At 35.8% G+C, this 16,485-nt stretch overlaps 1 protein-coding gene across 4 annotated transcripts in view; it reads left to right on the forward strand.

Moving 5' to 3' along the window:
• Positions 1-16,485, forward strand: part of PRUNE2 (prune homolog 2 with BCH domain) — a 100,798-nt gene that overhangs the window by 71,523 nt on the left and 12,790 nt on the right. For all 4 annotated transcript variants that reach the window (XM_054286206.1, XM_054286215.1, XM_054286222.1 and 1 more), the window contains 4 exons: positions 5,084-5,163; positions 6,067-6,267; positions 9,748-9,924; positions 14,103-14,205. In XM_054286206.1, coding sequence (XP_054142181.1) covers positions 5,084-5,163; positions 6,067-6,267; positions 9,748-9,924; positions 14,103-14,205 — 561 coding nt within the window. The remainder of the gene's footprint in view (positions 1-5,083; positions 5,164-6,066; positions 6,268-9,747; positions 9,925-14,102; positions 14,206-16,485) is intronic.

The raw sequence follows: 16,485 nt of genomic DNA on the forward strand, positions 1-16,485 counted from the left end.
GACAGGCATTACTGGATAAATGCCAAGGGCTTTTTCATACCTTCCAAGGAAAATACTCTCATTTCCAGTCCCTCAAGCTCTCCTTTCTATTTTCCTGTGCTCAGTAATTGCATAAGGGTGGTGTCACAGGGTGGGGATGGGATGGGTTCAAAGGAGAAGGACTTTGTGCTGCCTGTGTGCTGCAAAAGTAACTCAATGAGTTTAAGTCCCCCTACTTGTTTTTGTACCTAAAATTTCACTTCCTGCATTATTCTTCAAAGCAGCTCAATTTTTCTGCAAAATTAGTGAGAAAGTGATCTATCAGCAGGACTCCTACTTCATTCAAAACCGGGGTATACCTGCATATTGTGTGGAATTTGAGAAGATAAAAAAGCCTAAATGCCTAGCCTCTGAATAACCTTTCCACTGCACTTCATCTCTCCTCTTCACATTTAGTATCCAAACCAAGCATGTATTAATATGCACAAAGGTGATTTCATCCATGTTATTTCTTTGACTCATCATGTTTTGAAACTTTATAAAAAAACTTTTGAATCTTGTGAAAATTTAAGAATAAATTTATTTCTCTACATAAAGGGAACAGCATGGAGGAAACATGATTTACTTGTCAAGGAAAAGTGCCTGGCAGTTGTGCGCTTCACTTCAGATGAAACATCTGCAATGATGAGTAAAGAAAATGAGAAAATTTACACATTTTGAAGTCCAGCTGCTGAATAAATTGTGATGACAGTCACAACTGGATTAATGTTGATCTCTTTTGCGTGTTGTAGGTATTTATTCAAAGCAGTGCATTAGAAGCATATCTTGTTTTAGACTAAAGAAATTAACTTCTTGATAATAATAGCTGCAGAGCAACTTGGGAAACTGGTGATAGATCACAGATGACACAAGGGTGAGGCAACACAGCCCATAGGGATTATGACATATTGCTGTGAATATTCAAAGCTGCTCTTTCCAAAATAGCAGAATGCTGCTGTACCTAGAAAAGTCAGGAAGGATAACTTGAATTTTGAGAAATACTGATTTGAGAGGGCATTAAGAATTATTTAAAGCTTATTAATTTATTGAGCAGTAAGAATGTCTGAACCGAAAAGAGAAAGGAAAGTATTTCAGCCTCCTGCCTCTCCTCCTTTCAAATGAATTTGGTGTCTGTCTCTGATCTGCCTTTGAGAAACGAGGGGGATTCAGCTGCTTCTGAACAAGATCATAGACCTGAATATCAGAGCAAATCGTCAGTAACTTGATTCCCAGTGCAGCTGATCCTTAAATGACTGGTCTGTGTACAACATAAAAGAAGTCATTTATGACACAAAAAACCTTAATTGACTTTGACCTCTGTTCCAAGATCCTTTTTTTATCAATCCAGTAAATCATACCTGAATAGAATGGGCTTTCTAAAGTAACTTAATTTATTTCTTCCAATAGAAGCATTCATTAAAAGGGGATTAAAAAATATATCTTTCTTTAATATTTTTGTCCACATCATCCATGTTCCAAGCTGCACCCTTATGGCAAGGCAAGGAGTTTTATAAGCCAGAATTTTGAAAGCATATGAAGTAGTCTGTGTGAAAGGAAGAGGAGGCAGTTGCCTATTTTAAAGTTTCTGGAGTCTGACTTCCATTGCTAGGGTTTCTGCTGAGATCTATTGAGAGTTCTGCACACCCAGAAGTTTCTCTGCAAGGTGCTGAGCTGCTCAGCAGAACATGCTCTCAAAATCCATCAAAAAATGTGAAGCTGTGTCTGTAGAAAACAATCTTTATCCATATGCTCCTCATTCTCTCTGTGACAGCAATTCTGAAGCTGTGTGTTGGGGCACAATATCACAGATATTTAAATACCATTTTAAATATGCCTGTATTGTCTGTTAATTTATGAGTGAAATATTGACTGTGGCATATGAAAATGAAGAACTTTCACTGAAGCAAGGGGTGTGTGTGTGTGTGGCTAAGGAATCTTTAATGTCTTTGGGTAAAGCACAAAGGATTTAGAAAAATAAGACTAGCTCTCAAGGCAGACTTTCTCTTCTCCAAAAAACCTGTTGACTGGTTTTGACAGTACATAAGAACCTGACACAATTAAAAATAACGAACAAAAAAACCCCCAGGAAACCTAATCTGTCCTAAAAAGCTTCTGAAAGGCAATAGCATTTTATGTAATTGAAGATAAAATGGAGAACCTAGCGTCAGCAATGCTTTTGGCAACTGAACTGTTTAAATTCCTGCTTTGACCCAGTTCTTGTAGGACCAGAGAGTCTTACTTTCCAAATTTAATAACCCAGTATGAACAGTACAGATTTTTGACATTAAAAACACTGTGTCAACAAGATAAAGTTAGAAATTCTCCAACAAATTCTGATGCTGTTTAACTGTAATCCAGTAGCAGGGATATTTTTTGAGTATACTGCTTGTAGCTGAATTTTATAAGAAATTCAAACAAGTGTTTCACCTGCAGCTTTTAATACCTAGAAATGTACTCTTCTTCACAAATATGATAAAAAATTCTCGTTTAACTCAGCTGCAATGGTCCCATTGAAAGAAGAAAAATACCTCAACATTTTGTTGTGAAAGTGTAAGAGGCCCTAGAGAAAGCTACAATACCAATTCAAGTACATATGTGTTGAAAAAAAAGTAAAAAGAAGATGCCACAGGGAGAAAAGCAGTCTTTAGGTAATCCTAGAAACATCATGATTTAGGATAAATCTGTTCTGGGCATTGCAAAAATGTTATGCAGCTCTAAATTTGTGAATTAATTACTTGTGGGAAATTGCTTTCTTTCAGATTATAGTTGTTACTGTTTCTGTAGGCATAGAGTATATAAAACTCAGTCATGCTCTTTTCATACAGAGGAAAAGATAATCTTCCTTCTTAAACAATTTTTTAGTTTAATACAGTATCTCTTTTTAATACAGAAAGCCTGAAATGTCACTGTCCTGCTCTACCTTACTTTTCACACAGATTTGAATATTTCCTTTCAAATATTTTCCTCCAGTAATTCCCAAAGGTTTTGCAGGTAAGGAATTGCCATTTGGTCTGATAAAGCTGTAAGAAATATCACAAATTAATTGTTTGAATGACAGTACCAAAATTCTTTCCAACCAAAATATAAACCCTTGAGTACCCATAAGTCATCATCTAACTAATCCTGAGCTGGTTTAATCGAAGAACTCTTCATGGTTTTATTTTTAAAAGGTTAATAAAGCCTCACATAAAATCCAAATCTGAATTTAAAATGGGTTAGAAATATTCATGCTCTCCCCACACCCTTTCCACTACTGTTATTTGCCTTAGCCAGCTGTTACTTACAGCACTTCTTTTTAATTAGGATTTCTCTCTAGTTAGTGCCTATGAATGAATCAGACTTCATTACCCATATTTTACTACAGATTGTATAAAAACCACACACACAAAAGGATGCCAAAGATTCCAGTGATTTATTTACATTATCTATGTAAGTTGTGATCGTAGTCAGTACTCCTGAATACAGATAATTGTACAGAGTTGGGGGGAAAAAGGAACTGGTACCTTATAGGAAATTTTTGCCTTCATTTTATTAATGAACTGGATACTTTCATCAAATTTCTTCACTAGTCTGTTGTGTATCCTAAGAGAAAGTGTTTCAAGCCTTCTTTAACAGTGATTAAACATATTCCAGAATTGATATGCTTTGTAAAAATCATTAGGCTGTTCATCTCTGTGTTTATGAAAGACATACTATACAGTATGTGGGGATAAAATCAAAATTAGATAAATCAGTTTTTATTGAGACACAAGGCTTAGTTGAAGGCTGAGCAGCACAAACATGTTTGACCATAGCTTTAAACTGTATTCACTATGGTCTCATGGAAAACTGTGTTCTCTCTGGTCTCATCAAAAAATTTGCTGGTCAGTACTGGGAATTTGATTTCACAGGGCTTGATGTAAAGATCTACTTCAGTTTAGGCACAGTGAAGCCTTTGGCAGCCCTAAGTATGCACATTTATGTATAATTTATATTAAATTACTATAAATCACAGAAACTATACTCCCACTTTGAAACAGTGATTGACCAAAGGGTCTTGTCTGGACACAATCAAATAATGAGGGTAGTCCTCCTCATTGGGAAAGTGTGGGCAGGAAGAAACTGCAAGAGCAGTAAGCCACACCTATTCAGATCTGTTCAGCTGAGTCATTTGAATAATTCAAAACATAGCTAGCTGATGCTATTGCAGGGAAAACTACTAGCTTTGATCTCATCACAGTTCTGTTGGTCAAAGTTCGGAGAAGAGTTTGTTCTTCAGCTTTTGTGAGGGCAAAAAAATCCAGATTTTGGAACAGTAGTGCAAAATAAAATACTAGAAGTATTATGATAAAGTAAATGAAACTCTCTTGAAGTCATACATTTGCAGATAGTTTGGTAGCTGCTAAAAGTGTTAAAATGTTGTGTCTTGTTTGCGGTTGAACTGTTCTTCCAGCAAGTACTTAGTAAAATATTTAAATAACAAGTAGACATAAAAACGGTTCAAGTCAACTTTCTTTAAACATTTAACTATCTTTGTTGCTATTTTCACCACTTAGTGCCTTTTCCTTGTCTTATGTTTGTATGTATGTATGTGTGTGTGTAGGTACTGTGTGTGTTAAACATAATTTCTTAGTATCTTCCTAAAAATGGGGTCTAGGTAAGATATTTGCAACAATTTAGTCTTTGAAAATCTTTTATGTAGTTTTGGTTCTCCCTTTTTTACTTTCTGAACTTTTTCAGTGTGACAGATTACTTGTATCAGTATTACTGGTTTGGATCAGAATTGCTGTAAGATACACAATACCAAAAAAGGGAAAACCTACTCATTTTGACTGTACAGTAACTGTGTATACAGTTAGGAATGTACTGTTTTACGAAGAGTAGCTGCAGCTCCTTGCAGTGATGTCTTGCATTAGCTTGATAACTGAAGACCATCTTCATTTGTGTAAGATGAGAAATATTGCTGTTTGCAACATCAGTTTTTTATTCAGGCTTCTGAACTGGCTATGTTGGAGGAAATTTCAGTTCTATATAAGATCATGAGCTGTACATCTCTTTAAGGTCTTACTTTGTATTTACCTCTCAGATTGGTACAAGAGGATGTGGGAATGGACATCCCTTTAGCTGAGGGTGTACAAAGCCCCAGTTCTGCGGAGATGAGACCTGGTGAGAAAAGTTCTTGCTTATTTTCTTAATTGTAGCTTATTCCTGTGGCATTTAATTATGCAGTGAGAATGATATTTCTGTGCTGGTAAAGAATCAGTTCAATGTTAAAAAAAAAAAAGCATTGAGTTTGCTTTATTTAGCCAATTTTCTTCTTCACTTGAGAAATGATAATTGCAGTGTGACATTTTCTCTTGGGCATTGTTACCACTTGTTTAGTCCTTGTAAAGTTTTAATAGTCTGTATTATTTATTTTATAATTGAACTCTGTCTAAGTGAACTAAGCAGAACAACTTGAAATGTGCCATACAAGGCAGAGGCAAGGAGCAAAGGTATATCTAGCTCTCGTCTTGTTGAATACTACTTCTATTTAAGACTGATTAGGAGACTCAGAGATTTTTTTTATTTGTTACTGTATTGAGTAAGGTATTATATGATTAAAGCTAAACATGTAAGTATTTGTAAATCAGCACTGAATGCGTAAGAAAATAAATATTTACAATGGCTTTTAACTCATACAAATTTTCCCGGAACTCAGCAATGTCTTGATTCATAAATCAAATGATTTATATTTGCCCTTCAAGCTCTTAAATATTGTGGGTCAGAGCATGTTCAAAACCTTATTTTGTCTGATGACTGCAAAAAAGTGTTTCAGGATTTAACATAATTTAAGAGCTCTGAACTACATTTGCTGTTCCTGTAGATTTTTGTTTCATTTCATTAAACATTAATGCTAATATTTGTATTTTGTGTTGGGTGGTCTTAAATGTCATGGTGTTACTAGAGCTGATCTGTCCCACTGTGTTTAAAGGTAGTTTTCAAGTACCTGGGAGATTAATTGTATGTGAAGTAGCTACAGTTCTTTTTCTCTTTTTTGTTCTTTTTTTTTTTTTTCCTTTTATTCAGAACCTCCCAATTCGCTTGATCTTAATGGCTCCCAGCCCAGAAGGATAAAGCTCACTGCTCCAAACATCAATCTCTCATTGGACCAGAGTGAAGGGTCTATATTGTCTGATGATAATTTGGATACACCCGATGAAATTGACATTAATGTAGATGACCTTGACACTCCTGATGAAGCTGACTCTTTTGAATACACTGGACAAGGTAATGGTCTACATTGTAAATGTAGGGTTCATCAATGCTAGGCATTTTTATTTTTAGGTATTTTTACTGTCTCCTATTTTTTTAACTTTTATTCCTCCTGTGTTAAGTAATATCCTTCTGTTTATTCAGAAGGATATTCATGTCCTGTACCTTGCTAGTACCTTATAAAACATAAGCATGTAAGAATTTTAATTGCTGATGTAAATACAAACAGTTCACAAGCTAATTGAGCGGAAAACAAGTGTGAACACTTTACAGCCAAGAGCAGAAAGAAACTTTAAAAATGGATCAGTTCAGACTGAATTTTCCCATGCATTTACTTTCCCTAATGCAAGTGAGGTTGCTGGAGCATACAAGAACAGTTGCATTATTTTAAGTGGTATTGCCAAAGAGGCATTATTGTCTACTCTCTCATGCATTAGCATCTCTAATGTTACTTCTCATGAGGAGGATGATTTCCTTATGGGTAGATGCAGAGTGTGGTGATGAGTTGCTTGATAGTTAGAAGATTTTACAGTGAAGGTTAAAGCTAACACACACACACAGAGGCTCGCATGCTTTGACTGTTGTGACCATGTGAGAGAAAAAGTCTCTTGTCTGCAGTAGAACAGATGTTTCCTTTAAACCCTCAGGTAATTAAATTTAACTCCAGTGATTTTGGTAGCAGTTGTATTGATGGCATTTCCTTCCAGTGTTTTTTTTCCTGCTTTCTAAATGTGATGATTTGTTTGGTTCTTAAAGTTAGACCAATTAACCCAAACTCTTAAGTGAAGAGCCCAGGGTCCCTCTGGTTTTGGTGACATTTATACAATTTGTAGTTTTAGATAGTTAATAGTAAAAAAATCTTCGGCTGAGATGAGCCATGAAAAGAATAGAAAATACCAAAACAAAAAAAACCCTCAAAAGATGAGCCATGAAAAGAATAGAAAAGACCAAAAAAAATTATCAAAATAAGCCAGCAATAAAAGAAGTTGGCTATGTGTAATGTTAATCTGATAGCTAAGATTATAGTCATAAGAACCGGTGCAGAATGGCTTATTTTCATGGTAAATAGCCTTTGTTATCTTTGTACTCCTGTACTCTACTATTAGCTGGTATGCACTCATCTTGATGTTACCAGTAATCTCCCACAGTTCAATGTTTATAACTGCTGCCAAACCCAGAAAAGTAAACACTGAGAAAAACATATCTGCTTAAACCAGAAAGAACAGTGACTTTTGTCATGATCAGACTGCTGAAGGTCCCTTTGAACTGCAAAAGACAACTGAGAAAAGCAAGATTCTTACCATGGCTCAGGAGTTCACCTCATCACTGAAAAATGTCTTTGTATTATAAGTTAATACTGAGACCCATTTTTTCAAATGAATGGTGAAGAACAATTATCACAACTGCAATATGCATGGAAGATGAGAGCAGAAATACTAAAATACTTGTCTTGAACTAGCACCTGACTTGTTCAGAGATTAGTTGATCATCAATTTCATGGGTTGTGGCTTTTTAGTCACTAATACCATACATTCAAACATTGCCTTCACAAGCCATGCGAGTTTCTGAAATGCGCTTTTTATGATTATTGATTTAGATTACATAAAAATTTCATTTCTGAAAACCATACATGAGTATCAGTGAAGGCCTTCTCTCCAATCCGCATATTTATAAAGTAAGAATGGTTATTATTTTATTTATTAGATATTTATTTATTTTGTGAATTTCACACTGGTGCATCTTCCTCTGCAAAATCAACACTCCAGGCAGTAAAGGAGAGCTATTTCATCAGGGACAGGCAGTCTAGTACCATTTCTATTAAAAAATAATTCATAATTCTGCCAGCTACACTTCTCTGCCTCAGTCATGTTCTTTGTATTCCACAAGGAATCAGCTGACCAGTCTTTGTAGGCTGTGTTGATAATCCCATCTGTCTATTCTAAATGTACCTGAGCTGCATAATAGTGTCCTGTGGAGACCCTGTATAAGGATTCAGGATACAGGAATGGGCTGCCAAAGTTTGCATAATTTGACTGTATGTGTGTAATTTTCATGTTGCTACCAACAGTACCTTTGCAAAACTGACAACAAAATTACATTAAGATACCTGGGTTTGGAGGTAGTGGGGTTATGCATTTAGTAAGCTTATTCCCAGTGTCACAGAATATGTGGTATTTCAAAGCTGAATGCTATTGTTAAACATCATGAGCATTGTGCCCTGGGAAAGCATGAATAGATTCTTCAGTTCCTCAGTATATAATCTGCTGAGCAACAGCTGTTAAAGCAATTTGAAATAATATACTTGAAAAACCCCACTTTTTTTCAGACTGTCCTTTTTTCCAACCTTAGATCTCCTCAAACTCATTTGGAGTTCTTAGGGAACAAAAGGCTTACATGGTCAGACTATATTTGCACGTGTATTTATTTCTTGATTTTCCATCCCTGTTTCACCCATTAATGCAATTTTATTTAAGTATGTTTTTAACTCATTGGCTACTTAGACAGTGAGGAAAGAGGTTGAAATATTCCTCCTTTCTTTCAGGATTCCATCAGGCAGGAACTAGTTAAAGTAGAGAATTGTTTATAGAATCAAATTTCATTGCACATGAGAGAATCTACCTCAGAGAGGGGCATCTTCTGTAATATAGTATATATTATATACAGTATAATTCTGTAATAATATTTTGTATTAGGGACAGAAAATACAAGACAGGCAGCAGTAGAAATTCAGACTTTGTTAGTCCTATTGTAGCAGTAAATTTGTGCTCAACCTATCTTTTTTAGGGTTTTTTTTCAGGTTAGAGAAACTTGGTGTTTGTTACAGATCTGGTGAAATGATTGGTAGGATTTATTGGAGAGTTCAGTTTTACAAAGTAATAGTTAGTACATGTATGCATATGTGCCTGTACCTTCTATGTAGTATATGTGGTATACATACAGTATACTATCATATTCCTGATTTCATAGGTAACTTTTTTAATTCTTATGATGAACTAGTGTGTTTTGAGGATCATATGCTTCAATTTGTATTAGTAGTAGTTCAAGAAGAAGTCTTAATCAGAGAGGCACATTGTAGATAACCCAACACATAGAAAGGTTTGAGGGCTCCTATGAAACATTGTGTTCTTTAGTTCTTGTCAATTAAAATTGCTCCTTTGAGTTTATTCTTAATTCTCATAGATCTTCTTAGTGTTTTCAAGTAGAATGCCTGCAGCTTTTTATGTACTCTGTGTATGTCATTATGTATCTCACTCTGTCTTTGTTTACTGTTACCTCCCGTACTGACTTGCAATTTGAATTCTGTTCTTATGACTGCAGAGACAGAATAATGTTTTAGAAAGAACAGTATACTTCAAATATGTGTCATTCTGCTCTTATTTATACCAGTACAGTAAAAATGCAGTTAATTTCAGTCATCCATCTCAAATGTATGTAACAGCAAAAATATTTAGAGCTTTAACAGGAGGAGGTAATACATACAGTTCCCTTTTTCAGAAGAGCAGACTGCTGCTAAAGATGCTTCCCAGGAGGAGTCTGAATCAATCCCTGAGTACTCTGCTGAAGAGGAGCGAGAGGACAACAGGTTATGGAGAACAGTGGTTATTGGAGAACAAGAACAGAGAATTGATATGAAAGTCATTGAACCATACAAAAAGGTCATTTCTCATGGAGGTAGGAGCAGCTGCAAGCATTTTTTAAATTGATGTAAAAAATTCATACTTTATTGATCATGATTTATTTTTTGTTCCATTATCATATTGACAAGGGGAGAGAAAATTTATTTTTCAGCTTTGGCTGAAGTCAGCCAGGCTTTAAGTTCAATGGGGCAATGACTAATAAGAATTTTAAATTTAAAGCTATTTTGGAAGCAGCATACTGCTTCCAAATACTGACATATTTGTGTCAGGAGCCATCTGGTCATTGTAGGGTAAAACTGTCTGAGACAAGGAAAAAAGCTTTTGACTTACAGCAAAATAAAATTTTGAAAACTTTATTTGGTGAGTTTTGACAAAACCTTTTGCGTGAGGAAGTGTAATGCTCTGTGATTTATTGAATGATGTATGTGATTGCGCAGATTCTAAACAAGTAGAGTGGCAAAAGAAAAACAATGGGGCTTCCATTCATATGGCTATCCCCCTTATGCTATTTTTCTGCCATTTATAGTTGTCAGCAGCATAATAACTATCAAATAATATATCAAAGAAAAGGAGGAAAATGGCACCATGTGCTTGCTGTATTTTCTCATTTGCTTATCTGCTTCCCATCTTCCTCAGAGAATTCATAATTTCAGTGTTACTAGTACACATCTGTTTAAATTAATTCAGATGGGTAAGTATTACTATTAAGTGCCTTTTCCTTGGTGTCTCAGATTTGGATTATCTTTGGATTCTGTATTTTTGGGGGACACTCCTTGCTATCTGTTAAGCAAGGTATTAGCTTGGTATATAGCAAGGTATTAAGATGAGTTGTTTTATTCCTGCAAAAACTGAGACAGGTAGTGTAGCATCTCAGAGGTAAGATTTATGAGTTTATATGAGGATGCTTTTTTCACAGTGTTGTTGGTCTGTAGCATAAGTTAAAGATACTAAAATGTTGAAGTTAAAATGTTTTCAGTGTTGAGCATATGTAAGGTAAAATTACATAAATAATTGATGGTTAATTTTTACATTAAAAGCAGCTAAATGCTTGCCTACAGCTATTCATGTACAGAAGGTTTAACCAGAATTATTAAAGATTTTAGGGCTCAACTCTTTTTCTACTACCCCACTACCATCAAAGATTTGTGAATGTGATGACACCTCAGACGCAATTTAGCAAACATACCCAGATGGTTTAATTTAGGAAACAAACACAAAATACTTTTGGGCCTTGCTAATGTTGTTTATTTATATATTTTTGTGTGCTGTAAACTAGTCAATATGCATTTGCAGTAAAAATTGTATATTTCCTACTACTGTTGAATTTTATGTTTATATCAGCTTTTGTGAAAAATCAGTGTTTAATGGGAGCCTAGGTAATTCAGCTCTACTCTCACAGTATGAAATAATATGAATTCAAGGTTTAAATGTCTGATGTTTTGATTGGATCACAAATGTAAGATAAAGAGCATTTAGGGTTTTTTTACTTTTGGAAGGCTTTTTTGCTATTAGTCAATAGCATTAGTCATTGTAAAACAAACAGTATAAGATCTAACAATAAATTTCAGCCTGCTGCTGGCTAAACTGGAAATTTTTCTTGATATCTAGGCAAATCAAAGTAAGTTAAGGACTGGATTAAATTCTGTATTTATGAAGTGGCAGACTGAAGACAAGGAAACAAAATCATGTTGTTGCATCTAATGTGGAAAACTTTGGACAACTCAAACAGTTTCTACATTATGGCAGCAAGGCCCATTCCATATGAAGTTCCCTTTGGCAGTACTTCAGTGGAGTGTTTAGAGGGCCAGGAGTCTTTTCTTTAATCTCAAGAATAATAATAGTTTCTGACTAAAATTAGTCAATAGGAAGTCAAATCAAGCATTTCTTGATTCAAAGATCTACTGAACATTCCTCCCTACCAAATGACAGATAACAGCAAATGCAGAACCTAGGTGGTAGCTATAAAATAGGAAAGGGGAGAGTAGATTTAGCAGCCTAGGTTTGAGATTGTCTTTAGTATATCCTGATGGGGAGATTTCTTAGAGATCTTTTTCTTTGCTTTAGGCTGAGATTTTGGGCAAATGGCTTTTATTGGCATTTAGTGATGAATTAAAATACACTTGTCCCTAGGGTGAACATTCCTTCTCCTCAAGCATGTGTGAGAAAAAAGGGCTTAGATTTATCTGTGGATTTTTCTTCTGCGTGTTGTTAGTTAGCATCTGCACATAATTGTTTTACTTTCCATGAACTGCAAACTGTGTTGTGTAATTTAGTGGATGCACCTGCCATAATGTGCTCTTACTGCCAAATTCCTGAGCCTGCCAGCTGGACAGATTGCTTTTTATATATACATTTTATATATAAAATGTATATATAAATTTTATTAAATTTATGGAAGGAAGGAAATGTCCTCCCTATTTGTAAACCTGAGGGGGAGAGAAATACTGCTTTTGCCTGTTGTTGAAACCCAACTGGCAGCCATGCCCCACACAGTCAGTTGCTGACTCCCACATGGTGAATCAGAAGAGTAAGAATGAGTAAAGTCTTGGGTTGAGATAAGGACAACTTAATACATAGAGCACAATCTGTGCACACAAGGAAAGTCAAACAAGAAGTTCATTCACTACTTCTCAAAGACAGGCAGGTGTTCAGCCATCTCCAGGAGAGCAGGTCCTCATCACACAAAACACTTGGGAAGATAAAGGCCATCACTCCAAATGTCCCCTTCTACTTCCTCCTTCTTCCTCTCCTGAGCATGATGCCATATGGTCTGGAATATCCCTGTGGTCAATTGGGGTCAGCTGTCTTGGCAATGTCCCCTTCCCCTTCCAAGTTCTTGTGGATCCTCAGCCTGCTCTCTGAGTGGTGGGGGGGCAGTATAAAAAGCAGGAAAGGCCTTGGTGCTTTGTGAACACTGCACAGCAATAATAAAAAGATCTCTGTATTATCAGCCCTCTGATCTCAGTGCTAATCAAAACTACAGCCCCATGCTTGCCACTGTGAAGAAAACATACTCTCTGCCAGCTGAAACCAGCACAATTCCAAATAATCTAGCTGAATAAGAATACATGCTGAAAACAGGACTTGAATTTCATAAGCACTTTAGTTACGTTTGGATATTGCTCTCCAGTATCAAGAAAGCACTGTAAAAGTCTTAGAATCTCCTTTTGCAAAGGTTGTTTAAGTGTTAGTATAAGCCTTTAGTTTTTGTCATAAAAACATGTTCCTGAGAGGAATTGAAGTTTCCTTCACAAATATTATAATCTCTCACTTAGTGTCTGTTTTTTCTAGACTCAAAAGGTTTTTGAATGTTCTCTGAGTATATCTGTCTTCTGTCTCTGCATCACTAGTGCTGTCTACCTACAGCCATTCCTACGGCATTTTTATAAATCCCCTCCTTATTGCATGTATCCTTTAAGCAAAACCTTCAACTGAAATGCAGGAATGTTTTTTATTTATTATTTATTATAAATACAGAAAATCCATGGCAGCTGCAAAGGGTTGTGGAGACAATTAATCAGCATTAATCCATCATGAAACAGAAACATATTCCTTTGGATAATAAGCAACCATGCTGGGCCCTGAACTGGTAGTGCTACAGCTTTGAAGATTTACAGCTATCATTAGTCAGTGATGCAGCCCAGAGAATGCCAGTATTGGACAACTGGAGCATTGAAGGTTAAAAAGTAATTTACACAAAACTTGCAGCAGAGGATTTAAATGATCCCCAGGAGCTTTTAAGGGATAGTGGAGTGCAGTCATAATTATAATGTTCTAAAGCCATTGGAGCTGCACAGGCCAACTGAGATTGGACTGCAAGACTTTACCAAACATAATTCAAACTTTGCAGGACAACAAATGCAGGATATTTTCTTTACTCCCTTATTCCTCAGTCTGAGGTGAGCATTCAGTACATGATTGCCATAGAGCTGCAATGAACTGGAAGTAGAAGCTTTAGAGGGTTTTTTTGCTAGTCACTATAAAAAGTTTACTAGTAGTTGTGGTGTGTGTGTTTTTTGAGGATTCAGCTTAGCTGACTGTCCAACTTCTTTATCACTTTATAATAGTTCATATATTTTCAAACCTTCAGTATGAAGCATTCTGGGATGCTTCAGCAGTACACATAGTAGCTTTATTACAGGATTTAAAAAAATTATCCTGTTAAAAGCTTTTGGAAAAGATAAAAATGCTTTTTCATTTTTTTTTCCACAGGATACTATGGTGATGGTCTGAATGCTATCATTGTGTTTGCGGCATGCTTCTTGCCAGACAGCAGTCGAGCTGATTACAACTATGTCATGGAAAATCTTTTCCTGTGAGTGATATGTGAGCAATGTGACAAAGTCTTTTGAGTTAGTACTCAGAATAATGCAGTGAGAGGTAACCTGTCTTTCCTTAAGAGGTAATTTTGGCCATTAGAAGGGGAGTGACAAGGAAAAAAGCAGTTTTAGATAAACTGCCCAGTGGGGTATTATTTTGGTATCCTTTACCTACTCACCTTCCCAAATTAAGGTGCATTTGTCAGGACCAAATCTGACTGTTAGTATCTCTCTAAAAGCCAAGGAGTGCGATATCTTCACCTTGTTGGGGCTACAGTCTTTACACAATTTCACTAATGATTTCCAGGTCTTGTTGAGAGCAGTCAGCAGGGGCCTAGACAGTTTTTCACTGTTCATTGTTTATTATTATGATGTATCCCTGAACATGTTTTTGGTTTAGGAGTTACTGGGCCTTTTTTTGACACTTGCTTTTTAAAAACAGGATAAATGGCAATTGGTGACACAAGCATCTCTAACTATGCTTCCTGACTCCAGCTGCTTCTAATTCAGCTAGAAGTGGCAGGGGCCAGTTGGGCAGGACACAAATTTGGACACATAACCCCAAATCTATCACAGGAAAATTATTCCTAATAGCAATTGGTTTGGCAGCCCAAAATTTTGAAGGCAACTCTCTCCTGAAGTGCCTGCAGCTACTTCCACTTACAGCTGTTAAAAAAAATCAATCATTCCAATGTTTTCTGTGCTAAAATGCAGTAAGTAATATTTAAAGCCATTTGCAGCTTAGAAGGCACTGAGAGCACAGACCCAGGTCTGCTTAATATTCCAGCCTGTGAAGATGTACTTGTTGGCACCCAGTGCCTTTAACATTGTCTCTATGTGTGAAAATCAAGACTCAGTGTTTTAGTTTGTGGTCAGAACAACTGGTATCATTTGCCTGGTTGAGCCTCTAAGAATTCAATGTGATCTATAGTAACTGATACACACAATGCTCAGTGATTTAGAAGAGAAGAAGGAATTACTTCAGTGGTTTTCACTTGATAAGTAAGGAACAAAGCTGACTGTAACCGTGACTGACATTCAATAGTTGTTCTTTGTCTTCACCCAAGACCCTTGTTCAGATAGAACTGGTGATAAATTAACTTTGCAGAGAAAGCCTTAAGAGCCTTTTCTACATGGCTTAAGTATATTGCTGAAGTCAATTTTGTAAGTCACTTTTTCTGGAGTAGTAATAAAAATGTGAGTTCATGTTGACTGTGAACTTGCAGCTTATTTTAAGTCTTGTAGACAGTTGGGTCTCTCCAAAAAAGAAGAAAAAGGAGAAAGTTCAACTCTTTCTTTCCATTCTAGATCTGCATGGAAAGAGAGAGAGTACAACAGTTTGCTAAACATACAGTAACTGATATTTTAAAATATTTGGTAATTCTTTACTATTGAATTATATAGGGATCTGGAGAGACCTGCAAACCACTGAATCTCTTTTTTTATACAGCATCTTTCTGGTAGCATATAAGCTACCTCTAGCTTGTGATTAACAACTGTCCTCAACATCTCCTTTCCCATCTGAATTCCTTTTACATTTCCAGTTATCTTCTTCCTATTTTTTATATTAACTAATTATGTAAAATTGTCTTTGAAGGGATGAATTTGTGTGAAAATTCTTGAAACATCTTCTACAGCAGTTTTTGTAGATAGTGCAGAACCACATTAAAAAAAATCTACTTTTTAATTTGTGGTTGCCTGGAAGTCAGATTAAAGCTAGTCCACAGATAAAATTTTTTTAAAATAATCTCAATTTGAAAAACTACACATTGAAAACAAAAGCAGCACTTTGCTTTCTCAGTGATTCATTTGTTCTAGTCAATGAGAAAATTTCTGTCCATATTTTCAAATAAAGAAGAAATTGCCATTATTATAAAATAATAAGAAATTATTAGATAGGTATAATTTGCAAGGGAACTCTTGCTCCCTTGACATTTTTGGACTGTCACGTTCCATGACTGAAAGTCTTGTCATATTTTAATACATACTTACACACTTGCACTTAGAAACTTGTATGTTTCAGTGTTAAGTGCCTTTAAAGCACTAGATGTTCTGCCGCGTGGGAAGGGCTAATCTTATCACCTGTTGAATAGTATCTTTGTTGAAGTAGCTATTAAATGAAGCTTTATGCATCAGAATGTCCATGCAATCCCTTGCTTTCCTATATCACTGTTAGACATAAGCCTTCACAAATGTGAGGCAAAAGCAGGGAGTGCACAACTGCAAGGTAAGAATGAGCAGTGGAATGCATTCAGGGGGTTGGGATTTGGATGGCA

Source organism: Melozone crissalis, unplaced genomic scaffold (assembly GCF_028551555.1).
Source record: "Melozone crissalis strain CALT ecotype California unplaced genomic scaffold, PUWL_Pcris_2 ptg000005l_1, whole genome shotgun sequence".
NCBI classification, from domain to species: Eukaryota; Metazoa; Chordata; class Aves; order Passeriformes; family Passerellidae; genus Melozone; species Melozone crissalis.